The 26,223-nt window shown below is 60.0% G+C and overlaps 1 protein-coding gene across 1 annotated transcript; it reads right to left on the bottom strand.

Annotated features, from left to right (window-relative positions):
• Positions 1-793: 793 nt before the first annotated feature.
• Positions 794-24,790, bottom strand: EPHX2 (epoxide hydrolase 2). The gene is made up of 19 exons (XM_037526502.2): positions 24,690-24,790; positions 23,490-23,574; positions 21,485-21,644; positions 20,328-20,518; positions 18,832-18,954; positions 17,535-17,609; positions 16,336-16,431; positions 15,771-15,849; positions 15,105-15,139; positions 13,408-13,434; positions 12,391-12,476; positions 11,438-11,549; positions 7,180-7,251; positions 6,672-6,705; positions 5,344-5,446; positions 4,832-4,901; positions 4,232-4,312; positions 2,974-3,032; positions 794-2,859 (listed from the first exon to the last, which is right to left on the bottom strand). The coding sequence occupies exons 1-19, from the start codon at positions 24,788-24,790 to the stop codon at positions 2,781-2,783; spliced, it is 1,668 nt and encodes a 555-aa protein (XP_037382399.1). The 3' UTR covers positions 794-2,780.
• Between the last annotated feature and the right edge of the window lie 1,433 nt (positions 24,791-26,223).

The raw sequence follows: 26,223 nt of genomic DNA, 5'->3' as shown, positions 1-26,223 counted from the left end.
GCAGCAATTCTATCAAAATCTTTCACCCCAGGAGCCTGCTTCCCTTGCCTTTGTGCGTGTACATGGCTGGACCCCATTAGCGTGTGCACCCCTGACAGTCTGAGGTCTCCGGGTACCCCTCGAGCATATACCAACAGCCAAGCAAAGCATGTCTATATCTGCAGGCCCCTGGGCAGGGTCTCCACAGGGCCTTGCTGAGGGAGAAGCGCGCCAGGTTGCCTTCCTCTTTGTTTCCCTGAGGGGCCCCAGATGGAGGAGGCAGGGCGTGGCCCTCTAGGTTGTTCGCTCCTTTGATGGAGGGGAGAGAACTGGGGCGCTATCCCCACAGAGCCTCCAGTTCCCTGCCTAGGAAGGGCGGGCTGGGGGCTGCTGGTGGAGGAGGCACCTACCAGGCTGGCCACGGGACCCTTCTCCACACTCAGTGCCCCGAAGCAGGGGAAGGGGCCCCGCAGCTGTGGCCCACAGTGTGCAGAGCAGCCCACTGCAAGGTGGGGAGAAGGGTGGAGGCCCCACTTGGTGTTGCCCCAAATAAATGACTCTATCCCCACTCACCTCAAGCCTTGTCCCCACAACTTGAGGTAAAACATGCCCTGCTCCTGCCCCCAAACACCACGGTGGGGGTGGTGGGGGTGTGGTGAGCTCGGCCGCGGGTCAGGGGCGCCCCTCGGGGGAGTTTTCCCAGAGACCCGAGTCCCGGACCAGGTTTTCTTCCTTCTCCCCCACGACTGCCTCTGCGCGATGGCTTCCTCCCCGCACCGCCAAGCAGCCACATCAATTGCAGAAATTGCCTTTATTGAAAAGAAATATAAGTACATGAAAAGAAACGTCAAAATCAGCAAAAAACGGTGGGTATCAGCTAATGCCATCTGCGCTGCCCCCACCCGTGGCCGAGGCGATGGTTTATTGCTCTTTTCTTCTCTCTGGAAGACTCAGCCTGCTCAGTAATTGCTGAGCGCAACCTGTCCAGACAGCTGCCGGCCGGGAGATTAACACCAGCACAGGCTGCCGAGCTGGTTGTGAGACGGCGCCCCCCACCCCAGCTCGCTCATCGGGGAGACCGGGCTCCATCTCTGTCATCTGCACCCTGACATCTGTCACACCCGTGTGCTTACTGAGGCATTTGGTGTTTAAGGAATTCTGATCTGCAGGTATTATTTTCTCGTCCCTGTCAGCCCGCTCTTTCTCTCAGAAAGGTGGTGCGGGGCACAGAGTTCACGCAGCAGGCGGGGGGCTTGGGATTCTGCTGCCAGCGAGCGGGGGGCTTGGGATTCTGCTGCCTCTCGTGTTCTTTCTCCAAGGGAATCCAGGTCACTGAGGGAGACAGGGGCCCGGAGCCATCTCTCCATCTACTCAATCAGTGACAGATGCCACCGCAGTGGCTTTCTCTGGAGTCGTCTCATTTTGAGGCACAGACACAAAGCACTGCCTGTCGTCCGCTCTGACGGCACCCCAATCACACGCCGCCCCATGCTGATCTGTGCCTGGCTCCTGTCTTGGGCCGAACGTGACAGCAAACAGGGTTGAAGTGCATGAGAAGCAGAGAGCAGGCCTCCTAACAATGGAAGCTATTTTTTTTACTGATTAAAAAGTGAGCTTCCCACCCATGAAATGGGGGGGGGGATATTTGCAAATCCTGAATATTATAAGGGAGTAGATAAAGAATTCTTGCCACAACAGCCAGAAGGCAAATGACCTGCTTAAGAACAGGCAAAGATAATGAAAGAAACGAAACCACCATCCAAACCAAAAGGCCACCGATGCAGGACCAAGACGCCTCAGGCCACGCGCCCCACAGGGTTGCCATCCAGAACACACGAAGGACTCCAGCAACCGAGTCGCAAAAAGCAATATGGTTAAAAAATGGGGCGATCTGAGGAGACATTTCAGCAAGATGGCCGACATGCCCGTGGAAAGATGCACAAGGTCACCGACTCTGGAGGAAGTGGACATCAGAACCACAGGGAGATACCACCTGGCATCGGTTAGAAGGGCCTTCACCGGAAGGACCAGAGACAGTTGGTGAGATGAGGAGAAAGGGATCCCTTGTGTACTCTGGGTGGGAATGTAAAATGAGGCTCCTCAAAAAATTAAAGCTAGATCTACCAATGATCCAGCTATTCCACCTGTGGGTATCGGTCCCAAAGTACAGGAAACCACTCATTCAAACAGACATACGCACACCCATGTCCACCGCAGCATTATTCACTCTCGCCAAGACATGCAGCAACCTAAGTGCCCACTGAGGAATGACTGGATAAAGAAGATGAGAAGAAGCGGACAGACGTGATGGAATACTACTCAGCCACACAAAAGATGGACTCTTGCCATTGGCGACAACACAGATGGCCCATGGGGGCATCATCCTAAAAAACACCGCATTCCTCCAAGAGCGCAGATCACAGCTGTTTAGCTTTATTGAACTCGGGCGTTCTGGCCTCTGCGGAAATGCTCGAACAATAAATGCTGAATTTGCTACAGAATTAGTCATAGAGAAGTCATGCCCTGGCTGCGCCATTCTGCCCACTGCCTCCAAACCACCCACCCTCTGAATAAGGCATTTACACCCAGAAATTAATCACACATGATTTTTCTCAGTCTGGAAGGTACGGATCTAACATTGTGTCAGTTCAGGTTACTCCATTGAAAGAATATCACTTTCTTTGCAAACCCCGTCAGCATAATGGTGCCGGTTACAACAGAGGTGGGAGAGGCCCCCTCTGGGGCAGCATGCCAGCAGATGAAGATGTTGGGGCGCCTGCCAGGCTTGGAACAGCCCTGCTCTAAAGCTTCGAGGCCACCGGTGGGTCCCTGGCTTCAGCCTCCAGCCACTCAATGAGGATCTGATTTAACTCGGTGGGCCTGGGAGAAAACAAAGGCAGTTCACATCTGAGCAGACCTGCCACCCTGAGGCAGGAAAGCCTTTATTGAGGTGCTCCAATGCCCCCCCCACCCAGAAGCTCTCCACCTGCTTACCTGTCCATCTGTGTCCAGTGGCCACAATCCTTAATGTGTCCCCTTTTCAGGTGGGGGATCTGGAAGAGAACCTCACCCAAGTGAGTAAATGGCAGGAGACCCAAGAGTCTGGTTTCGGGTTCGCGCCACAGGCAGGCCCTGAGAGGGGGGCACCTTGCTCGCTGCTCCCTCCAGAACCAGCAGGGCCTGGCGTTCCCAGCCCTGAAAAGTTCTGCTTGTCTGGCTGCCACCAAGCAGCAGTGAACACGTCCCCTTCCCAGGCTGCCTCCCTCGTCCCTTGGTGCTGCATGCAGGCCCCCCTTCTGGAACCTGGAGGTCAGTGAGAGTCAGAGCAACAAGGACCAGGGGCCGAGTGGGTATTGGTGCCACAGCTTGGGACATGGGGGACCCTCAGGGCACAGGCCTAGGTGGATGATGCTAGAAAAAATACAGCTTCCTCCTGGAGCTGGGAGTGGCCCCTCCCGAGCATAATGCACGTCCATGAGGCCAGTGGTCAGTTCCAAGGCCAGTTAAGGAACCGGAATTCCTACAGCAAGCATCAGGGTGAAGACCAAAGGCTCCCCTTTCTTAGGTGGCTCCAGAGCCCCCGGGGCCCCCTGGCAGCACCCCGCTAGATGCATTCTGCACTGAGTCCTGCTGACACAGCCCAGCCGGGCTCCGAGACCACCACAGTGGGACACAGGGCCCAGCCCTGCCACCCCACCCGCAGGCCTCCCCCCTGCTGCCCCACTCCGTGCTTTTAGCAGAGGGAGCAGCTCACCTGGCCCATACCTGTCACTGCCCGCTACGGCCCTGCTGCCCACGGTGAGCACAGCTCAGCCCGGCCCAGCAGACTTGGTCAAACCCCCAAACTCACGAGCACCTGCCACCCCGGGCACGTCCCACACGCACCCTGCTCCCGGCCATGCCCACCCCACGCTGCTGCCCTGCATGTGGGTTAAGGGCTGGTGAGCCCTGGCCCCAGGGCTGTGTCCTGTTCACCCCCCAACTCCCATCCAGCTGCCCAGGTCACTCAAGAGCAGGGACAGCAGAGCGAATTGGTGGGCGAGGGAGGGAGGGAGTGAGCGAGAGCCACGCAGTTGCCGGGAAGGGGCCTGCGTCTGGTCCCCGGAGGGGCATGCTACGAGGAAGCCCCTTGCAAGCTCACAAGTGCTGCAGCTGAATCTCCCACCCTGTGTCCTCGAGGCCGTCTTTCTTTGGGGACACCTGAGCCCCGTCCCAGAGGCTCCGCCGCCCTGGCGCAGGACCACCCGCTTACCCAGTCCTCCATGTGCTTGGACATCTCAGGCACGAGCACCGGGTCCTTCTCTGCGGTGACCATCAGGGCCGGGATCAGGATCTGGGGAGAGGGCTCAGGAGTGGCGGGGAGGGGGGCACCCCTCCTCCTGAGCCTGTGCCACCAGGGCCACCCCTGCCAATGGTGGGGGGAGCGCTCCTGGTCCTGCGAGGGGCTCCCTCCCCTGTAGCTCCCCCTCAGCGCCACTGCAGGCTGGGTGTCCCCACCGTGTGTGTCTGCAGGGAGCAGCATCCCCGCCAGAGGCCTGCAGTGATGCTGTGAGGTGGCAGGAAACAGACTGTCCCTGGCATGGAGCCCCTGAAACCCTCAATTCTACGTAGTAAGAACACCCTGGGAAATCTCTAGTTCTAGGAGATTGGGGGAGGCTTCTGGCAGGGAGGCCAGAAAGATCAAGGCAAGACTAGAAGCTCAGGAGGTTCAGCCCCACCCCCACCCTCAGGGCTCCAGAGGGCTGGAGGGGAGGGGGGGTCACTGAGTCACCTCCACCTCCGAGAGCGCTCAATGTCCCATGGGGGGCAAGTGCCTGAGCCCTGGGTCCCCTCACACTGGGGGGGCACTCACCTTCCGGCCCACGGCTTTGCAGCCCCACTGCCAGTTCTTGTCTATGTTCCGATACCAGTTTAGGGGGCCTCTGTGGGGGGCAGATTGCGGGGTGGGGGTAAAGCAGTAAAGTTTTGAGTAGACGATGAAGCCCCAGAGCCAGCTCTGCACGCAGGCAGCCTCCCCGGGGGCAGGAGGGCATCTGCAGGGGCACAAGGGAGCTGAGGGTGCCGGTGGGGGTTGGGGGGCTCACATTTGCCAGGATCTAGTGAGCAGGGTCTAGAGCAGAGGTGTGGGGCTCGGTGGGGGAGGGTGACAGCCTGAGTGGGCCTCAGGAACACAGGGGGCCGGCCCCATGGGGCCCAGCCTGGGAGGGTGGGGAGCTTGGCTCATGCCCTCACTGTTCAGAGGACACTCCCCTACCCTGGGGACCCTGGGAGAAGGATACAGGGCGTGGTGCAAAGGTTCCCCCTCCACCAGAGGTGTGGGAGCCCCTCCCGTTAGGTAGAGGCCCCGGGGCCCATTCTCTCTACCTGAAACCAGACCTCCGGAACTGCTGCACATAGAACTGGATGTCTTCCTCCGTGGTGATCCTGCTGAGGCTGGGCGCCTCCGGGGTGTTCACGAACAGGCCTCCTGCAAAAGGCCACTTGTCGCTCTCCAGGCCGAGCCAGACCACCGAGCTCTGTGGCCGCCGTCCCGGCCCAGGCCCAGTCCCTCACGGCCTCCTGCTAGCGCATCTGCCTGGACAGCAGAGGCCTCGCGCTCCCGCAAGTCCCCTCTCGAGCTCCAGGTCTGCTCTCACCGTCATTCTAGAACCCAGAGGCGTGGACACACAGGCCTCACATCCAAGACATGCTCGAGGACAGACCCTCAGCCCCTATTCGCCCCTCAGGCTCTACTTTCCAGGCTCTGCCGGCCCCCCAGAGACCCTCTCCCTCAGACTCCAACTCGAGCTAGCTGAACGCCCGGCCTTTGCAGATAGTGGCCCCGCGGGTCTGGGCATTTTCTCAAGCACGTGCTCTGATTTCCCTCTTGGCCTGGAAGAAAATCCAGGCCAGGGAGGAGGTGTTTGCGTGTCCCTGGTGTGGACCCCATCTTCTCAGGGATGTACGCTGTGTCCTGCAGTCCCCAGGCCCTTTGCAGCGTGACCTTGTGATGCCAAGTGGCAGTCCTGGGACTGCTGCCGTCTCACAGGGACAGTCGCCAGGGCTACGAGTGCCGGCAGTGGAACAGGGCTGGCTCACCACTGTCAGGCTCTCGAAGCCTTGGCAGTGCAGGAGCTGGGGCCAGACGTCCCCGAAATGTATCAAAGGGACCGTGATCAGGTGTCACCGCTGGGCAGGACTCCTGGCTGGTTGCTGCCCCGCAGCAGGGACCCCACCTGCGCACCTCCCCCTTTACTGCTGTCTTCCCTAGAGACGGGACTCCGGGCTCCACATTTCATTTCCTGCGTATGGCTCTGCCCCTGCCTCCCACCAGTCTCCACAGGAGGGAAATGAAGTGATCGGGACATGGTCCTGGGACGGAGGAAAGGCCAGTGGACAATGACAGAGCAGACGGGTCTGGGGTGTCGCCCAACCCCCACCTCGCATGCCCAGCTGACTGGAGGAAGTCGGCTCCTGTCCAAGTCCCAGCTCCTATGGGCAGAGGCTGGGACTGCCCAAGAGCTCCAAGTCTCCTCCCAGCTCTTGTTGTTTAAAATCTTGACTCCAAAGCCCCCACAGGAAAGGGACCCCAGACCCCAGTTAGGTGGGGGCCTATGATGAGCAAGCCCAGTTCAGGGCTGGCAGGTGGCAGCTTCTGCCACAGCCCTCGGGAGGGTCTCCTGCCTCCCTCCCCTCCTGGGAAGGGCTCTTACCCATTTCTCGGACTTTGTGCACAGTGAGAAAACCCTGGAGGGAGGAAAGTTAGAAATGACGTGGGTGAAGGGAAGGAAGCCTCCTGCGACAGTGCTCGACACCCCGGCACGAGAGGACGTGGGACGCCATCAGACTGGACAAACAGGCAAACCTTGTGCCTTGTGCACGCGTGCACGGACTCGGCAAGAGACAGCAAACAGAGCCTGCAGCTAAGCAAGATTCTCCAGGAATGCAAAAAAACCAAACTTGCAGAGAACGTAAGTGACCCAGCAGAGCAGCGAACACGATCAGTCCCTGCCTTGCAGCGAGGGTGTGAGTGTCCTGCTAACCAGGGCCCAAGCCCCGACTGTGGGTGTCAGAGGGAAGGTAAGCTGCACCCAGCCCCTGCCCCCGCCCAGCACCCCCCAACCCCCCATCGCGCCATTCCATCCAGAGCCCTCCCCCGGCTGTGTCACCCCCCCACCCCCCTGCCTGCACAACCAGCCCCCGCCCCCCCCAGCCACTCACCTCATCACTTGCTCTGAAGAAGCTCTTGAAAGTCCGACTCAGGTTCTGCTCCAGTTCTGCCTCCGCCACCCCCTAAAACAATCCGGGCCAGATGAGGGACTCCAGAGGACTCTCGGAGACAGCCCCTTCCCCATCTGACTGGGAGTGGCAGCCCCCACGCTGCCCACCCAGACAAGTTTCACTGGAAGCCACGCTAGGATTTCCAGACTGGAACGTGGGAGGGAAAAAGTGCAAATAAAATACAAGACAGAGTCTCCCCAGAAGGCGGGTGTGCAGATGCTGCTACCTTCCGGGTTTTGAAATTCCCTGGTGAGAATGTCCCGCCTGTGAGCACCCCGTGGAGGGACGGGGCAGCGCTGGTGCGGGAATAGGCTGGGGGACCAGCGGGGCCTGAGCATTGAGGGCCACGAGGAAGCACCTCACATCTCATTTTGCTGCAGTCACTTCTCAAGCAGCTCCTTGGATCTGGGCCTACATGACTGCAGGCGCCAGGTCAGCACAGCCTGCAGCGATGGCCCCTCAGTCCCCTCCCCCCACGGAGTCCCGCACTTCATGGTCCTGCACTTCACAGTCCTGCCCCCTCTGTGCCCTGCCCCGGGACCCAAACGTGACGCCTGGCCAGCAAGCTCCAGGGGCAGCACTGGGGGATTTTCTGACGGAAATGTCGGCGTGTGCACTGCAGCCATTCTCACCTGGAGCTTCGGCAACAAGGGGGATCAAACTTCTGCGAGGTGCCCGAATACCGAGGCCAGAGGGACTTTGATGGATGCAGGCCCTGGGCAGCCCCATGGGGCGCCTGGCAGCTGATTCTTATTTATCAGGAGCAGCCGCCACCCCAGAAACAGCCGCTGCTGGGTGAGCTCGGGATGTCTCGGTGAGGGGAGGAATCTCCAAAGGCCTCGAGGTCCGGCCCAGGCCTCGGCCCTCAAATGGTCCTTAGCAGAGCAGATGGACGCCAAAGGGCCGATGGAAAATCAGAGAGCTCAGGGGGTCTCGTCTCCACCACCTCAAAGCACAGCAGATCAAGCGGAGCCTGAGGTCAAAGGGGAGGCGTGAAGGGGCGGAGGGAGGAAGAGCTCACTCTGGCTGGGCGCCCTGCCCGGAAGGCCAGGCTGTAACTTCTGAAAGGCGCTACCCAATACTCGGGCCCATGCATCAGCCCAAGCTGGATGGAATGCCCAGCCCTCTCTTGTGGTCCCAGCACCGTCAACGGCGGACTTTGAACCAACAGACTGGGGTTCAAGCCCTGTGAGGGACCCTTATTAACTGGATGACCGTATCTCCCAGCACCCGGGTTCCCTCGCCTGTGAAATGGGAGCCTGCAAGGATGTCCCGAGGCGAGGGCTGTTTCTCATGAGGCCGCACACCAGCGGCCACCCTGCACCGCGGCGGCCAGCACTGCGTCCACCAGGGAAGGGACCACAGCGCACTGGAGCCTGCCCTCTGGGAGCTGGGCCCTGTGAGTTTCCATGGACACACACTCTTGTCCCCCTGGCCGTGGTGGGGGACACACAGACAGGGCCGAAGCTGGGGATAGCAGGTCCCCACAAAGGCTGGCCGGAGGGGAGAAAGAGAGAGGGCTGAGCTGCAGACGTGGGTGGGCCAGCAGGCCCGATCCCCAGCAGAATGACTGGTGCTGACCACAGGTTGGGGTTCCTGCCCCGGATGTGCTCCGGTGCCTGGCCCTGACCAGGCTGCTGCTCCCCACTCAGTTAGGAAGCAATGGGGCCAAGTCACCTCCTATCTCTGGCCCTCAGTTTCCTCATCCGAAAAAGAAAGATCTAGCTGGATGGTTCCCAAGCAGGTAACAGCTTCAGACTCAGCTGAATGCGGGCAAGAAAATAAACCATAAGATGAAGAGCAACTCTCAGGCTCAGGGTGGGTGCTGGGGGACTCTGGGTCCTCCTCCCCCTGGGCCCCACCTCCTGCAGCTGAGTAGGGAGCAGACAGGCTGGTGGGACCCCCAAGCAGGGACCCCTGTGCCGATCCCGACCAGCCCCAGCTGCTACATTCACCCCAACCAGTTCCTGGGCCTGACCAGACAGCAGATCTGAATTCTACTTGTTCCTGCCAAGAATCTTTGTTCTTAAGAACAAATCCACCCCTTCAGCTCTTCCTGCAGATTTGAGGCTCAGCTGCTATGTCAGAACAACTGATTTCTCCACTGGGACCAAGAAGCTTTGAAGCCCCCGACCCTGCCTTCACCAGGGCGGGAATTAGCAATCCTCTGGCCCCAGGTCACTTTTCTTATCAGGACTTTGAGCTGATCCTGCTCACCCCGCCCTCTCTGCTGGCTGGAGCGGGGCACACAGACTAAAGGGCAAAGTTCCTTGCATCTGGCGGAGATGACACACTCGGGCTTTGAAGTCAAACCAAGCAGGATCAATACCCGGCCCAGGAAGCACTTGAAAGCTGTTGTTGCAACCCCGGTGCCCTAGACTGGGGGCCGCGTATGCAGGTGGTGGAATACCGATTACTCAGCCCTAAAAAGGAAGCTCTGACACCCGCCTTGATGGGGGCGAAGCCTCAGGGCATTGTGACGGTTTTTTGTGGTTCTGATGAAGGTCAGGGACTCTTTTTTCTGGAAAAGTGCATGCACACATTGAACGCTGTGGGCACTTGCAAGACATTCCAGACCTTCTGGAACTCCTCTGGAGGATGGCTGTTTTGTCAGATATCCCTGTGGGTTTTCCTTGCTTCTTCAGCGATTTGTCCCCTTGGCTAAAAAGCCTTTCCCTCTCCTGCCCGCCCACCAAAGCCTGGGTCCAGTTCACATGCCTTCTCCTTTTGTAAACATTTATCTACATTTTCTTGTGGTTCCCAGAGGCAGCTGCACCCCATTACAGTCTTTTATGCTAACATCTCCAGGTTGTTGGGACGCCCCGATCTCAGACGACCGGCCCCCAGCTCTCGCCCTGAAGACCAAGACTACTTCAAACTAAGGCAGATGATTTGACTCAATGCAAGTGGGCGGAAGCGGGAAGGTTCCTGCATGGGGCAGAGCAGGGCCTGGGCACCAGGGCCGGGGAAGGGGATTGGGGGGACAGGGAGGGAGGCCAGATGAGCATCTCTCCACCCTGCGCCTGGAGGCGGCTGCCGACGCGATGGCCTGAAATAGCTGACCAATGGGATTGCTGTCAGAGAAGAGTACATTGCTGGATGGAAAGTGGGGTGATCATGACCCCGCTTGGAAATGGACCCTCCCAGGACCAGAAGGGCCGGGGCTGGGAGAGAGGGGTGGGAGACGCCCCCCTGCTCTTTATTAATCCAGCCCATCCTCTCCCCAATGCTGGGACGCATCCTCTTCCTCTCGGAAACTGTCACCCTCCTGGTCACCCCAAGATCCCTGCCCTTGTTCTGTTTGTTCTTGCTCTGCTGCTGTTTATCTTTTCTTGCAGACAAAACTACAGAATCCGGACCAGACTAGCTGGAACCAGGACAGAGGTGGAAGGAGACGAGGGCCAGGCCACGGCCTCAGGACCGCGGCAGGAACATGCGGAGCCGTCCTGCCGGTTTCTCTGAAATCCTGACGACGCAGACACCTTCGCCTCCTCGAGCTCCTTAGGGCTGCCCCATGGAAGCCCCTGCTCCCCCCCAGTTCAGGGAGATGGCCTCTGAGACAGCGGCCCGCCAGGTCCTCAGGAGGCTGGCTCCTGATGAAAGCCGATTTCCTCCACCAACTCCCGTCTCTCGAGTGTCCTCTTAGGAGCAGTCGTACCCGGACCCGGACTCCAGTGACAGAATTACCCAGGCCTAACTGGACACTGGGGTCCAGATCTACAAATGGAGGGGTAGCAAGAACCCCACACAGATGAGGCAGGTGCGGGGAGAAGGGTCCCCCAGGCCGGTGCCCTCATGCTGCTGCCCTCCGTGAAATGGGGGACACCCATCACCCCATCGCCAAACTCTGTGGCACCTCCAAAAGGTATCTGGGGCTTTGTGACACATGGAGTGATACCCGAAGACCCCCACATCTCTCCAGGCACACCTGGGGCCTGGCATAAGTGCCCCCTGTGATCACAGAGGGGCAGCTCCAAACTAGCGCTCAGTCTCCCTGACACCCCCCAGTTTGCAGAAGCAGGAGAACCTGTGCGTCCTCTGCCACCCCCACCCCCATGACACCCCAAACCCACACACAGGAGGTGCCACCACCTGGAAAGGGTGCATCACTCCTGACCAACGCCTCGGAACCTCAAGGGCACAGAGGTCATCAAGCCAGTGGGGACGGTGACAGGATCGCGGCTCGGGCCCCACTTACAGGCTCCTGGAAGTAGAGCTGGTAATCAAACACGGGGTTGGCCTTGATGGCCTCCATCGTGGGCACCTGGGGGTTTGCTGGTATGAAGGGAGTGTTCAGACTGGCCACTGCCCTAAGGAAGGAAGCCAGAAGCGGAGGGTGGGCCAGCAGACCTCACACCCACCGCCCTAAGGGGGACGGGGGTGGCAGCATCTTGTCGTTCAATTGGGTTGAACTGAACAGAGAGTTCCATAAGTTCCATTCTTGCAGACGCAGACAGGCAAAAAGTACCCAGGTTATCCGGGGCACACAGGAGGCCGCTGAGGATGACGGTCTTCAATGTGCTAAGGCCCCAGGCTAAAAGGGGAGGTAGGTGGGCTCCAACTGCAGCTTGCCAGCCAAAGGGGCTGTGGCCCTGAAGACCACTCTCTGGGCTCAGATCCCACCCTTGGAGCTCCAGCTGGCACCCTGGAAAGGCCTGTCCCCTCATCCTGCAGCCTGTGAGCTGGGCTGGGGTGCATCCTCTCACCCTGAAGGTGGCCCAGCTGTGTTGGGGTTGGCAGCACCCCTTTGGTTGAGTAACCCAAGGCCTCAAGGGAAGCAATTTGCCACATAGCCAGTTCAGGACAAAACGGAAGCCCCCATTTTCTGACTCCCTGTCCAGTGTCCCTGGGGCTTCATCCTAGGAATCCCACACCCCTGCTGCCTTCCCAACATCCCTCAAAGTTGGCCATGGAACCCCTGCTGGGCTGGTTCCCATCCCCCACAGGGGTCAGTCCTGCTCGCCAACTTAGCTGGGGAGGCTCTTCTTGTACATGTGTCGACAGCCCTCGAGCTAAGGTGAGCTAAGTGTCACTGTCCCAGACAAGATACTTGTTTCAAAGAAGTTTTCTGGGGTTTAAGACCCAAGGAACGATTCTAGGGGGAGCTGAATCCCAGCCTTGCCCCAGCTCTTGACGCTCAGATGAACTCACCTCACTCTCTCGGGGTAGAAGAGGGCCATGTTCCACACCAGCATGCCGCCCCAGTCGTGGCCGATGAACACCGCCTGAGAGAGGCCCTGGGGGATGCAGAGGGAGCCTGTGGGGCCGCTCCCTGGGCCGCCCAGCCCCTCGGCACCCCCCACCCCCACCACGGCCCCGCTCCCCTCTGCACGGAGGCTGACACTTTAAATCTCTGTGAGAGACAGAAGCCATGAACTCCCTCTCCCTATGGTCAAAATTTGCTTCACTTTCTTTTCTTTCGCTTAAAGGAAGCCTGACTGACCCGGGTCTGCGCTCCCCTCCCAGCTCCCTTCCTTCCTGAGCCCTGACTATACCCGGGGCGCCCGCCACGCGTCCACACCCCCAGGCGCCCCAGTAAACCCACCCGGCGGGAAGGGAGGCCTGGCCGTGACCTGCCCGGGTGGCACGGGTGGTAACAGCAGAGCCACAGCTCAGACCAGGGCCCCCCTGAAATCGGGCTCTCTCCTCTACCCCACGCTGCGCCGCCAGCCCCTGCAGTGACGCTGAGGCCTCTCAGGCCCCCCGGCCGCCATCTTAGAAGGGGCCCCTCGCCCGGGCTTTCTGGCTCCTTCCGTGTGACTTCCCACAGGCCGACGCCAGTCACCAATGCCAACCTGACGGCCTCTCCAAGTCCTGCAACCTGGCTTCCATCCCTGCCTCAGGCCCAGCGACACGTCCCTCTTCAGGGCAACTCATCACCGCGAACAGCCGTTTCCTCACGCTCACGCTCCTGTCCTCACAGCAGGTGCCGCCCTCAGAACGTCCTTCCCGGGGCTCTGACGCACGCTCCAGACCCCTCCTGCTCCCGTCTGTCCTCCCTGCCCCTCGCCCTGGGCAACTCCTGGCTCAGCCGCAGGCCCTGCCCAAGCCACGGCACCGGGAGCATGCGCGGCACCCCGGGGGGCCCTCGGCGAGCCACGCTGTCACGGGCGCACGCTCAGCTCTCACCACAGCCCCCAAGGAGGTCAGTTCGAAACAGTCACTTACCAGCCTGTCCAGGAAGGTGACCATCTCCTAAGAGAGAACACGCAGTGTCAGAAGCCCGGTCACTCCCCTTGGGGACTTTGGGGCCAGAATGTCGGCGGTGGCCCTGGTTAGGGGCAGGGTCGTGTCCTCTCACGTGGAAGCCCCTCCCCAGCCCCTCTCCACGTGTCTGGATTTGGGGGGGGGGTCAGGAAAGAGGTGACTAAGGTCGAGTGAGGGCACGAGTGTGGCCTGGCCCAACAGGACAGGTGCCTTGGGAAGAACAGCAGGTGGACACCGACGGGCGCCTGGGGAGACCTCGGGGACCCGGGGGGACTGTCCCCTCCAAGCCGCAGAGGCAACCACGCTGGAACCTTGACCCCGGTCTTCCAGGCTCCGGGGGCAGGAATGCACCTCTATGGTTGGGGCCACTCAGGCTATGGGGCTTTGCTCTGGCAGCCTGGGCCACGGCACCGTCTGGTAACCAGCCCCCCCAACAGGTTTAGGGAGCTACTGAGGGGACGTCGGTCTGTCCCGCTAGCAGGGATGTTTCCATGGCAAGGCGAGTGGTGCTTCTTCCTTGGAGGAAGAAGGGAAAATGTGCTCTGGACAGGCCTGGCTGCGAGCCTGTCCCCCGACCCAGAGTGGACACTGGCCCGCGGCTGTGCCCCCCCATGACTGAAGCAGGGGTCGCAGGCGAAGGTCGTCTGGAATCAGGACAGAGGTGGCCATGCTAGGTCATGCACAGGAGGAGCTGCCCGGGGGGTGGCGGTGTTGGGGTGCAGAGAGGCACGTGCTGCGGGCCGACCAGAGCCCAGAGCAGACTGCCTTCGGGCTTCCCAGCCTGCTCCTCCTCCAGGACTCTGGCCCTTGTCCACAGGCCATGCCAGGGGCCTCTGCCTGTTGCCACAGAGGCCCCAGCGCTGCCTTCAGGAGCCCCGCCTCGCTGCCCAGGGCGGGCACCTTGCTCTCGCCGCTTCCTGCCCGCCATGTGGGCTGCATACAAGAGAGGCCAGAAGGGGACAGGCAAGAGGCCAAGTGGCAAGTAGGCGCCCTGCTGCTCCCCGAGGACGGCAGCTGCGGCGGGGTTGAGGGGGACTCTAGGCAGCTCGAGGCGGCACGGGGGCGAGCTTGTGACGGCGAGACTTGTCATGTTCACGCCATGACGGCGCGGTGGGTTTTCCCAGCAGCCAGGAGGCTGTTTCTTTCCCTCGGCCCCTTCAGCCTTGGCTTCTGCCCGCGGGCTGGACGCCGGTGAGATCAGTCCCCCCTCCTAGAGCTTGGCGGCCCCACCCCACAAAAGCTGAGACGAGGGTCTCGCCCCCCTGATGGTGCTTACGCGGTCTCGGAAGTGCACCTCAGGTCTGTGGCACACGCGCGCCCTAGGCCTAGGTCAGCAACGGCTTCACCAAAATACATTTTTAAGATCCTCAGGATGGAGAGGGGACAGCGGGGTAGCTGGGAGGGGTGTGGCTGCCGACACAGGATCCAAACCTGCCCCACGAGCTGTTAGCCACCGTCACTTCACCTCCTGCAATTTGTCTCCCCCCTGTCAGGTGCTTAGGACAGGCGGTCAAGCTGGTGCGCGTGCTCCAAGTGTCATCTCAGCGCTGAGAACGGACACCCAGACGCCTGCGCAGACCCCTTCCCACGCCTGACTCACAGCCACGACGGCACCAGGGTAGGCAAGATGCTGCCGGTGTTGGCACAGACCCTCTCACCTTGCACAGCACCTCCATGGCGTATTCTTCTAGTTCTGCAATTACAGATAAAGGGACATTTAATTCACATGATTAAAAATACACCCACAAAAACTAAGAGGTCCCCTGCACCTAAGAAAGTCAGTGAGCTCATTCTCTCGTAGGCGGAGGCCCAGGTTTCCGCATACTCCGTGCCCAGAGGCCCCCCACTGCGACAGCCCTGCTGAGGGGCAGCTGGTGGCAGAAGCCCGACCAGGAGGGGAGGCTCACCTTCCCGCCTCCACGCCCAGCGCCCGTCAGTGTCTGGTGGTCTGGGCTGAGGACGCCTCTGAACGGATAAAGCCAGAGGACCCCCCCACCCCCTAGGAAAACGATTGTAAACCCACACATCGTTTCACAGGTGCTCAAGACCCCAAGTCCCATTCTGGGATAGACGCCCACTGGCACCCACAGATGTTGGGTGAAGAATCTGGCCTACGAGTTGCCATGGGGTCCAGCAATGCCTCTGCTGGGGGTATACACCCCGAAGAACTGAAGGGGGGACTCAAACAGAGACAGAACAGGGTGAGGGGACGCGAGCCCCCCGAAGGGCAGCCTGCTCTGACTTGGGATTGGGGGAGACAATGGGCCAGGAGAGCCCGGGCACGAGGCAGGCCTGACACAGGACGGTGTAGACAGCCAACCCACCTGGAGGAGCGGACGACTCTCCGTAGCCCTTCATGTCCACAGCAAGCACCCGGAAGCCCGCCTGGGCCAGAGCAGGGATCTAGGAAACACAGCACGCAGGCACCCCAGTGTGGTCTCATCAGACTCTGCTCACACGCCCCCTCTGCTTGTACCTCATTCAAAGCACCACATGGCACAACCTGGTGCCCTCACCCTGGGGCTGGGGCGAGCCTGGCCTGGGTGGGACGGCCATGGACAGTGGCGGGGGTTGCACACTGCATCCAGAGGCCCCTCTGACAGAGCACCTCTCCCAGGAGAGGCCTAGCAGATCTCCATATCCATCGCAGTGCTGTCCCAGCTGAGTGCCCCGAAGGAGTCTGCGTTTCTCTAGTCTGCCAAGGAGGCGCGCAGGCCAGCACGGCGGAGCTCTGCAACGATCTCGGCCCCCGTGCTGCTGAGGGGTTGTGGTCACACTTTGCAGACAACGCTCCACTCTAAGGCCTCAGCTTAACGATGCGCAGGCGGGGCTACACTAACTCACCTTACCCCTCCTCTCACCTTGACAGGTAAATCCTCCCTCCCTTACCTGGTGCCGCCAGGAGAACCAGCTCTCAGGAAAGCCGTGGCACAGGCACACGGCGGGGCCGGAACCCAGCTCCACAAAATGCAGGCGCACCCCGGGCTGCAGAAGAGAGAGCGGGCGGCAGTGACCGCGGGGCTGGGCGGAGGCGGGCCGGCTCCATAATGGCTGAGGGTCACTGCAAGTGCCCTGTGGCCCCGGCCTCCTCAGGTGACACCCCAGCGCATACTCGCCCGTCCTTTCAGCATGTTAATAAAATTGCCAAACAGCCAGAAAACAAGAAAGATCTGTTACACCCCAGTTGGGTGGCATTCTGTAAATGGGGATTGATGCCCCAGCAGCTGCGGAAGCGGGGCTCAGCTGGGGTGCCCAGAGTCACTGCCCAGGCCCCTGATTGGGGGCTGGGGAGGAGGGGGTGTTAAGGCAGTTCTGACCACCCTCCTCCAGGTCTGACGAGGAGTCTGACTGAGGTTAGATGTCCGGGCCGGGAGAGGAATGGAATGACCCAGTGTGCGGTGGAGGCTCAGACCCAAGCCTGGGGCCCTCAGCGCTCAAGATCCAGAGTGGCCAGAAATGTGCTCGAATTTGCAAATCTGGTAAGTGCCAGAGCCAGGGCCCAAATGGGCTCACCTGGCCCCAAGCCACCGCTGGGACCTGGTTTTGCTTTTGAGCTGACTGGAAGCTTTAGGGCCCTTTGCACTGTCCCAGGGCCAATGACAAAGACAGGCAGGTCCCGCCGTGAGACCAGGAGAAGCTCACAGCCTTGGCCATGCCAGCAGGCCCGCTCAGCTGTCCAGCCCCTGGGTCTCGCCCAAGGCCTGGCCCTGGGTGCTCCCACGCCTCTCTGTGGGACACAAAGGGAGAGCTCGATAAACACCTGCTGAAGAGAAGAATGTTCCCCCAGGAACACAGGGCAGGAGCCAGGCACTTAGTCCCCCAGGCCACTGCAGGCCCCACGCGGCCTGTGGGTCCCAGGAATCTGATCAGTCACACGACCTGAGACCCGGGCCATGTCTTCCGCGGACTTCCAGAGAAGCCCGTGGGTAATACTACTATCCCCTTATAAACTGCGGATGCAGGGCGCCCTTGATATTAAATGTCCCTGCAGGCTACTTTAGTGATGTGGTTGGGGTGCACTCTGCTTAAGCGCTCTCTCTCTCTCTCTCTCACACACACACACACTCAGGGGGCTGGGGATGACATACCTTTATGGGCACATACCCATGGCTCACGTCGCCTGGGCTGCAGGGGGCCAGCAGGGGGGCTGCAGTCTGGAGAAGCTGGAAGTAGGAAAGCCTTGGTGAGACAGCGGGGTTCCCCTCCACGAGGCGGGAAGGCACAAGGCCGGGAAGAGTGCCCCCAGCCCTGGGCCACACCTCCCGAGCCCTGGGTGACTGGCCACCATGCCCCTCCTCTGCCGGGCAGTCTTCCTGTCCTGGCACTGAGCTCTGGCCAGGGGATGCGGACAGGCCCGTTCAGCCTGAAATCCCCTCGCCATTCTGCACTTTCTGTTCCCCCGCCTCTCAGCGGGGTGTGCCCAGAGACGTGCTGTGCAGCCTGGTCATCACCAACTGAACCGTCCCCAGCAGTGAGCACGCAGCTGCGGAGGCCCCAACCCAAGGCCTCAGAGTGCAGCCACCTTTGGGAGAAGGTCTTTAAAGGGTTGATTAAGGTTAGAGGAGCTCCCTGGGGCAGCCCCAATGGAATGGGCTGGGGTCCTGAGAAGGAGAGAGGCCAGCAGAGGCCCTGAGGGGTGGCAGATGAGAATACTGGGGGGAGGTGGCCTCTGCAAGCCAAGGAGAGGCCTCGGGGGAAATCAACCCTGCCGACACCTTCACCTAGACTTGTTGCTCCCCAGAGACTGTCGTCTCAGCCCCCCACCTGTGCCACTGGGAAACCAACACCTGCCCTTCGACAGCATGGCCAGGCGGCCTCTGACGTCCAGCGAGACGAGCCAGCGCAGGGGTGCCTCCGCGCCCACGAAGCAGGCTTTGCTGTGAAGGCAGCCACTGTCCTCCGGGACTCAGGGACGCAGGAACAGGTGCCTGTGCTCGGCACCGCAAGCCTATCCAGGCAGGCCCAGGGCTGCGCGAGGACGCCCGCCCCTCCTTACTCGAGGGCAGAGCCTCTGCCCTCTGAAGGCCCCGAGGTGGGCACGGGTGGGACTCAACGACAGCACCATGTGCCTCCGCGTGGCTGGGAGGCCGTGAGGCCCGTGCTCGCCTGCCCTGGGAAACCCAGCGGCTCCACTCCCAGTGTCACAGGAGCGGCGGGAGGTGGGAGAGAGCCCCCTTCGCAGTTCCCTGGGCTCTGGCGCCAGGCCCAGGCTCGGCTCCTGCTCTCAGAGTATCTTCCCCGTTCACAAAGGTCCTTCCAGGGAGTCGAGTGGACGGCACAGCTGGTACCGGATTCCTGCCCACCAAGTGACCAGGCAATGATGTGCCCCACATAGGGGGCCCGTCCCCCCTCAGCACAGGTGAGTGACAGCACCACGAGCATTACCTGTGTCCCGGTCACTTTCTCAAGCTCCCTCAGGGCCGCCTGGGTGTCGCGCACGAGGACGGTGACCATTCCAAGGTCGCGGGCCGGCTTCAGATTCTCCCCGAGGCAGTCCAGGAACACCACCTGAGCCCAGGGGCACGGACCCAGCGTCACCGAGCCAAGCACAACACATGGGCCAGGGGCAGAGACGCGTCGGCAAGCAAAGCCGGCTACTCCCCGGCAAGGTGGGGGGGCTGGCTCCGCTCTCCACGCCACTGCCACCCTCACAAGAGCCATCTAATCCCATTGGCACGCACACGATAGTGCACACGGTGCACGCATGCCCACACGCACTGCGGTTTCAGCCTGGATTCTGAGCTGCTGGAAGATTAGGAAGGATGTGCCCTGGCTGGGAAGGTATAACCCCTCCAGGAAAATCAACAAGCATGAATAGACCCCAACCAATCTGGAAAGGACTATAGCAGGAGCAGAAAATAAACGCTTAAAGCCATAAAAGGTTAAAAAAAAAAGACTTGGTCCTAGACAAGGAAGATGTCAGTGAAATTGAAGGGAGTCGAGAAGCAGACCCCAAAACAAATGACAGTTTAGCCTCTAATAAACATCCCGTGTCCAAGTCGTCAGCAAAAAAGATTATTTAATGGCGTGGGTGTGATTGGTTAACTGTTTGGGGCCCAAAACTGGCCTCTTACCTCACATATTACCCCCAAGGAGATCCTGAATGGATCAAAGATTAAGAGAAAGACCTTGGGGCTTAGAGGACGGCAGGGAGCACTGACCGACGGCCCAGACACGGGCAGGCTTAGACCCGACAAGTCGTAAGTGGAAAGACACAGCTTTAAGCAGTCACGTCAATGTGGAACCGGCATCACACGTGACACGGGACGCAGGGCTGAGCAGAGCAGAGGCAGGCAAGAAGGGAGCGGAGACGGCTCCAGGACTGGGGTTCAGGGCTCCATGTCACCCCCGTGTTGGGGGGCGAGGTCAGGACAACACGGAGGCGCCGGCCACGAGGAAAAGTAACTTAACTTGGCCCAGTCGTCTCTGGGATGACGCGAGCAGGCAAACTCAGGAAAACTGCCTTTTTGAAACAGGGAATCTGTTTCATATGAGGCATATGAGGCAGAATTCAGAGTGTGGGGGAGTCTGGAGGGGGCCTCTGGCGAAATTGGGGCCCACTCCTGCTCACCCTCCTGCCGGCTGACCCTGACTACCTTTGTGGTCTTGGGAATGTGTCCAGGGTCTGCGTCAAAACAATGTCTGTTTTGACCAAGGTCATACAGGAGCCACAGAGAGGGGCCACATGCCCGCATCGGAGAGAACTTTCGAGGGGAAGGGAAGAGCAAAAGCCCTTTGGAGAAGTCCTGGCCCAGGAGAAGCGGAACCAGCCACTGGGCCTGGAACGGTCCTGCCAGTCCCACCCGGCTCACGGCTCCCCCACTTCCTTCCCTGCAGTCTCTCTGGAGCACCGTCCACCCCAGAAAGGGAGCACCACCTACCTCGCTGGGGCTGGCCTTCAAGGTGTCCAGCACGAGCTGGTAGAGCTGAGCTTCAGGCTTGACCATTCCGACCTGACAGGACTCGATCACGAAGTCGAAGTATGGCCTCAGCTCACACATCAGCTGGGCCACGCTGCCCCTGTGGGCGCTGTCATCCAGCCAGTTGTTGGTGAGGACGCAGGTCGTGAATCCTGAGCGAGAGGTCTCCTGTGAGCCGGCCGCTACAGAGCTCGGAGCAGCTCTGGGCCCCAAAGACGGGGTCCTCATTTACATCAGCCCCCCACAAGTCTCTCCTGACACCCATGAGAGCAAGTTCAGTGCAGCCCAGGGGAGACCCCACACCGCTCCGTCCCTTGCTGCTGCAGAGCAAGGTGTGGTGACATTTGTCAGCTGTGTGACCCGAGTGTTTTCACTCGCAGCCCATCTTTTTATTGCAGCGTGACCGACATACAGCATTACTGTAGTTTCCGGTGTGCAACATAAAGACGCGACACTTGTCGGCATCGGGATACGATCATCCCAAGGACTCTATTACGAGCTCAGCGCCCTCTTACCCATGCTCTGCACTGACCTCCCGCGTTATCAATTTTGTCCCCAGAAGCCTTTGCTTCTTGATCCCCACCCCCCCTCCCCTCCCCCACTCCATTCTAGGGTCCTCACCAGTGTTTTCTGTCTCCATGATTTCTGTTGAGTTTGGTTTGGTTCGTTTTATTTTATTTTTAAAATTTTTCTTTCTTTTTTTTAAACATTTATTTATTTATGCATACAAGAGCTGGGGTACAGGCCAGAGGTGTGGGGGGGTGAGAGGATTCACCAGAGACAGAGTGGGGAGCAGAACATGCAGACTGACAGAAGTACACTGCTGAGGGGAGCAGTGGCTTAACAGACCCTGCTGTACAGTCACTGTGACGAGAGGCTGGGGCAGCCGGTCACTGCCAGTGACCCAAACTAGTCCCTTCCTGGACCTCCAGTTGTTATTACTCTCACAGGAGAATTGAGGTCTTTCACTTCCCAGCTATTTTGATTGTGTTCCTCTGCCATCTAATGAACCGACGTGGGGCCAGGTCTTGAGATGGCTTCCCCCCAGGCCCGCCGCTCTGTGATCCCAACGCCCACGGCTCTGGAGCGGCCGGGTCAGAGGCGGGCCGGCTCCTTACCCTTCCTCCTGAGAGCCAGGGCTGCCTGCAGCATGGGCTGGCTGCTCTTTCTTGTAGTGATCGCTTTGCCAACGATCTCGCTGATAGAGAAGTTCGCAGGGAGGCTGACTCCGGAGTCCTGGGAGCACTTCCTGCAGTCTTCTTCCATGAGCGGCACCCACTGTCACAGGAAGCGAGGGGGTGTCAGGGCACCAGCGAGGCCCCGGCAGCATCTGCTGTCCCTGACATAGGACTCCCCGTGGTCCCGAATCCCACCCTGACATGTGGCGTGGCTGCTTCTACTGACATTCTGCTCCCTAAGACTTGCTCATAGCAGTGCTGTTCCTAAGAACCCTGAATTCAATGCCCATGTTAAAGGCTGCTTCCCCCCAAATATGTATGCTGCACCCTGAGGGCTTCAGATAAGCCTTTAAAGAGGGGATTAAGGTTAAATGTGGTCATAGGGGCCACCTGATCCAGAAAGACTGGTGTCCTTATAAAAAGAAGAAATTAGAACACAGATAAACACACAGAGGAGACCAACCTGCGAGGATGCAGGTTGGAAACGACCACCTACAAGCCCAGGGAAGAGGCCTCAGAGGAAGCCAACCTTGCTGACATCTGGCTTTAGACTCTAGAACCCTGAGGTCCCATGGTTTGAGCCCTGGGTAGGTGGTGCTAGCAAACCAAGGCCCCCACGGACGGCAGGATGGACTGTGGCACATTTACACACTGTCATAGCTGCACTACTGGTGACACTCCCAAACTGAAGCCCTCCGGCAGGATGGATCCTCTTGACAGGACTATCGTCACACATGGGAATACTATGCGGCACCGAGAAGGAGGCGATCTGGAGCCGCCTGTGCCAACACCTAAGATGGTCACAAAAAGAATGTCGAAGAATAGGCCCAGCTGCAAAAGGAGTTCCGCCGCGTGATTCCCTCAAATCAAGGGCTAAATAGGCGCCAAAGAGCTAGAAGTCCAGCATCTTGAGGGGCAGTGTCTGGGGGCAGAAAGGGGCACCCAAAGGCATCATATTTAATTTGTCTGGGTGCCAGTGGTGTGAGTGTATTCAGTTTGTGACAATTCACCGAGCTGTCGCCAGTGTGCAGAGGATACACAAACACAAGGGGAAATGATGACCTTCAATCCAAGGTCAATCGAGCCTAAGGAGCCTGGAGCATGACCTGACTGTTTTTCGACCACCTCCTCTGGCCACCAGAGTCTCTTAGAGGCTGCACTCAGGCCAGAAGCTGGGGCGTGTGCAGGGTGTTCACAGCAGGCACCACAAACCCACTCCAACCCCTGCGTCCATGGGGAATGTGACCCCCGCTCTGGCCCGGATTCTGGGGGCCTGGACGCTCCCCAATCATTGGTGTGAGAGTTTCTGCTTGGCCCCAAAGAGGAAACAGCCCCTCTAATAGGCCTCTGTGTGTCTCCGCCTGCAGCCCACCCCAGGGTGGATGGGTGGGGCCGATGTGGCCCTGCCGTGGGGAGCTCACTGGCAGCCGACACAGAAGGCTACTGAAGGGGTCTGTGTGCTGTCGTCTTGTTAGGGGGAAAAGGCTGTCCTCAAGCTAATCCCATACAGGCTTTGTGGACGCCACCCCCACCCCAGGCCAAAGCCAAAGACACTGGGAACTCCAAATCCCATCACCACCAAAGGGAAGGTGGCTGGGACCTGAGGGTGGGGTTCAGCAGCCAGGTTGGTATAAAGCCAGACACGTGGGCTTTGGGGGGGTCCCCCATGTTGGCTCTCCGCCAGCTTGCAGCGTCCGGCCAGCTCTGAGAGTGACTTTGGGTTTCCAGGTCGGTGGATCGGGTAGGACGCATGAAAGACTTTATTTCCCTATTTTCTCCCTGAGTTGTACATTTTCCTTATTTCCCTTTCCCTTGTCAATAAACCTTTTATGAACCTTTTGTGTGTGTCTGCAGTGGAGTATTCATAAGTCCCTTGTAAGTGCGCAGGTGAGGACCCACAGCCAGGAACCCGTTCAATATCGGGGCTGCCTTATAACAGTCTTACCTGTGAAAACGTGATCTCTCCCTTCATGAGGCGGGTGCTGGAACCAGTGGGGCCTCCTCTCTGGAAAGCATCAATCAGAAAGCCTCTGCAAGACACGGGGCAGCCACATGGTGACCCTTCCAACAACAACAACAAAGCTCCGCACATTGTTCCAGGCCAATGTTTACAGTGGGCTGGGGTTGGCAAGCCAGCTAGATCACTCTGCACATGAATGAGGATTCGCTAAAGAAAGGTATCAGGGACACAGCTGCCCTGTCCCCTTACATATGATCTAATGGGAGCCTCATAAAAATTCCTGGGGAAAGTATTGCTTAATAGTCGGTCTCAGCTGGGTTGGCTTAGATGAACTCGCTTTGACATCTGTAAAAATGAGGGTTGCTTTGGATTTTGAGTCCCCTTTAGATGTAGCCTGTTTGCAGACTGATCTTCTACCATTTCCAGGGAGTAACAGGTGAGAGGCTCTGCTGGCCTTTGGCATCACAAGCCTCGCCCGGGTAGAACTCCCCCCTGCTCCTTATTGGGGCCAGAGACTGAGCGGTTCCTCAGGCTGGGGGCCGGGGCAATCTTTCCTTTTTCAAATGAGGACGCTGTCCTTCCTCCTGACCCGAGGAGTTGAAACATGTTCATAAATTGAACAAGCGGAGAAACAAGAAAAAATGATTCTTGCTCATTCCCACCCGGGATCCATAATCCCGGGAATGTTCCTTACAGCTACTTTTCAACTTGTAGCTTTTCCCCAGAGTTGAACACTGTTGCATCGTTTCACATTCTGGTGGGTTCCCCCCTGACATGTTTCCCACGTCCCTGACACCCCCTCCCGAGCAGCGCGTTCGCCGGGGCTGCGGGGTACGCGCCCCACGAGGCTTTGGGGTGTCTGTCCAGCTCGCTGCAAGGAAGCCTGCCACGCCGGGAACTTCTTTCTCTTCTAAATCTCGGCACAACGTCCAGAGGCCCCTTCTACTGCGCGGAACGAAGCGGGCAGCAGGCGGCCGGCGCCGCCTCTCCCGTCGGGGAGCCCCGCAGCGCTGTCCCCCGCGAGGCCGGAGCTCAGCGCTCGGAGCCCCGGGGCTCCCCCAGGGCGGCCCCTGCTGCGACCTTCCTCAGGGCCCCCCCACCCCACCCCCACGCCGCGACCCGCCGGCTGCAGCCAGGGGGGGAAGGGGGGACCTTCTGGGGGCCCCGCCCGGGTCCGCCCCTTACCTGGGCAGCGCCAGGGCCCGCTCGGCGCGGCCGAAGGCGGTGGGGACCGAGGGCAGCGCCAGGACCCCGTCCAGGCCGAATATGGCCGCGCGCAGCGCCATCGCGGCCCGGCCGCGGCTCCGGGAGGGGGACACAGCGCGGCGCGGGGCTGGGGCGGACTCAGCGGACCGAGGGGATCCCGGCTCGGCCGGCCCGGCCCCGCCCAGCCCCGCCTCCGCCCCGCCCCGTGGCTGTCCAGCCCCGCCCAGTCCCCGCCTTCGCCCCGCCCCACCCAGTCTCCGCCTCCGCCCCGCCCCAGCAGTTGTCCAGTCCCCGCCTCCGCCCCGCCCCTGTGGCGGCCCAGGCCCCGCCCACTCCCCGCCTCCACCCCGCCCCTGTGGCTGTTCGGCCCCGCCCAGTCCCCGCTTCGCCCCGCCCCTGTCGGGTCCAGGCCCCGCCCAGTCTCCGCCTTCGCCCCGCCCCACCCAGTCTCCGCCTCCGCCCCGTCCCGGTGGTTGTCCAGGCTCCGCCCTTGCCCCGCCCCCGGCTCTGGCCTTGTCTGGTTCAAGTCCCCTTCCCGCCCTTCTCCCGGGGCTCCCTTGGTGCACCAGCACCCGCACCCGCGGGCACCATCCCCACCGCCTCCCCAAGGTCTCCCAAGAGGGCCTGACTGCTCAAGGCAAACTTACCAGGCCTCCCCCTCCTGGCAGGCAGGTCTGCAGGGGAGGGACACGGAGACCCTTTCAGTGTGTGTGTGTAGCGGGGCAGCGGGCAGCAAGCCTTCACCCCGTGTTTGGGTGCGTGTCCTCCTCCTGCTCGGCTCACCCCGCAGAGTCACAGCTTGGGCACCCTTCTTTTGTAGGTGCCTTGTATGTCAAGAATAAAAATAAAACGCCCCACGCGTGGTGTGGCAACCCAGACTTCTTTGCTTCCCATCTCCCGTGGAACGAGGCTAAGAAGATAAAATCGGACCATTATTGCCCCTTTGCAATTCTGCTGTGTCAGCGCTGCCTGGAGCGTGCCAGCTTCCACACAGTCAGCTCCTGGTGCTCCTGGAACCCCTGTCTTCGTCTGCCTGGGGTGTCTGAGCCCCCAGCAGCTTCTTCTTGGGGCTCCAAGTGCCTCCATGCGCAGCTCCACGAATGAAAACTAGGGTCTGGCTCCTGTCCCTCCTCGCCACACGACTCAGGACAGAGACATTGAGACACATCCCTCTTAGGTGTCACCTGGGAGTTTATCCAAGGGAGCCTCCCCGGTTTCTCTAGACGTGTGAGACAACATCAGATGCTTTCAGAAGCCAAGAACTACGACTTTCTTGCACTGCCCAGTCACCAATCTGATGAGCAAGAGAAATGAGGCACTTCGGGGTGTTTTGTTGCAGTGAACTTGACCCCTAGACCTTACTTCCCTTGCGCCCCATCACTTCCGCCAGCCCCAGACCCGAGAGTGAGATGCGTCCTGAGAGCCGCACCGAAGACGCAGGGGCGGTCAGTCCTACCCGCGGTAGGAATAACTCAGCAGGGTCATTCGAAGCTGGGCTTGGGTGACACTGGGT

The sequence above is a fragment of the Talpa occidentalis genome, unplaced genomic scaffold (assembly GCF_014898055.3).
Source record: "Talpa occidentalis isolate TD23 unplaced genomic scaffold, MPIMG_talOcc4v2.1 talOcc4.4, whole genome shotgun sequence".
In the NCBI taxonomy this organism is placed as follows: domain Eukaryota; kingdom Metazoa; phylum Chordata; class Mammalia; order Eulipotyphla; family Talpidae; genus Talpa; species Talpa occidentalis.
Note: the sequence above shows the minus strand (reverse complement) of the source record. Positions and strands in the feature narration are given on the sequence as shown.

Bases quoted from the DNA above. Each gene is read 5' to 3' on its own strand.
- EPHX2 (XM_037526502.2), bottom strand. From the start codon at position 24,790: ATGGCGCTGCGCGCGGCCATATTCGGCCTGGACGGGGTCCTGGCGCTG. The intron at 18,955-20,327 runs GTAGGTGGTGCT...CCCTGGGCTCAG, and splicing joins TGAAGGCCAGCCCCAGCGAG to GTGGTGTTCCTGGACTGCCT. The intron at 15,850-16,335 runs GTAAGGGAGGGA...TGTGTTTCCTAG, and splicing joins GGTTCTCCTGGCGGCACCAG to ATCCCTGCTCTGGCCCAGGC.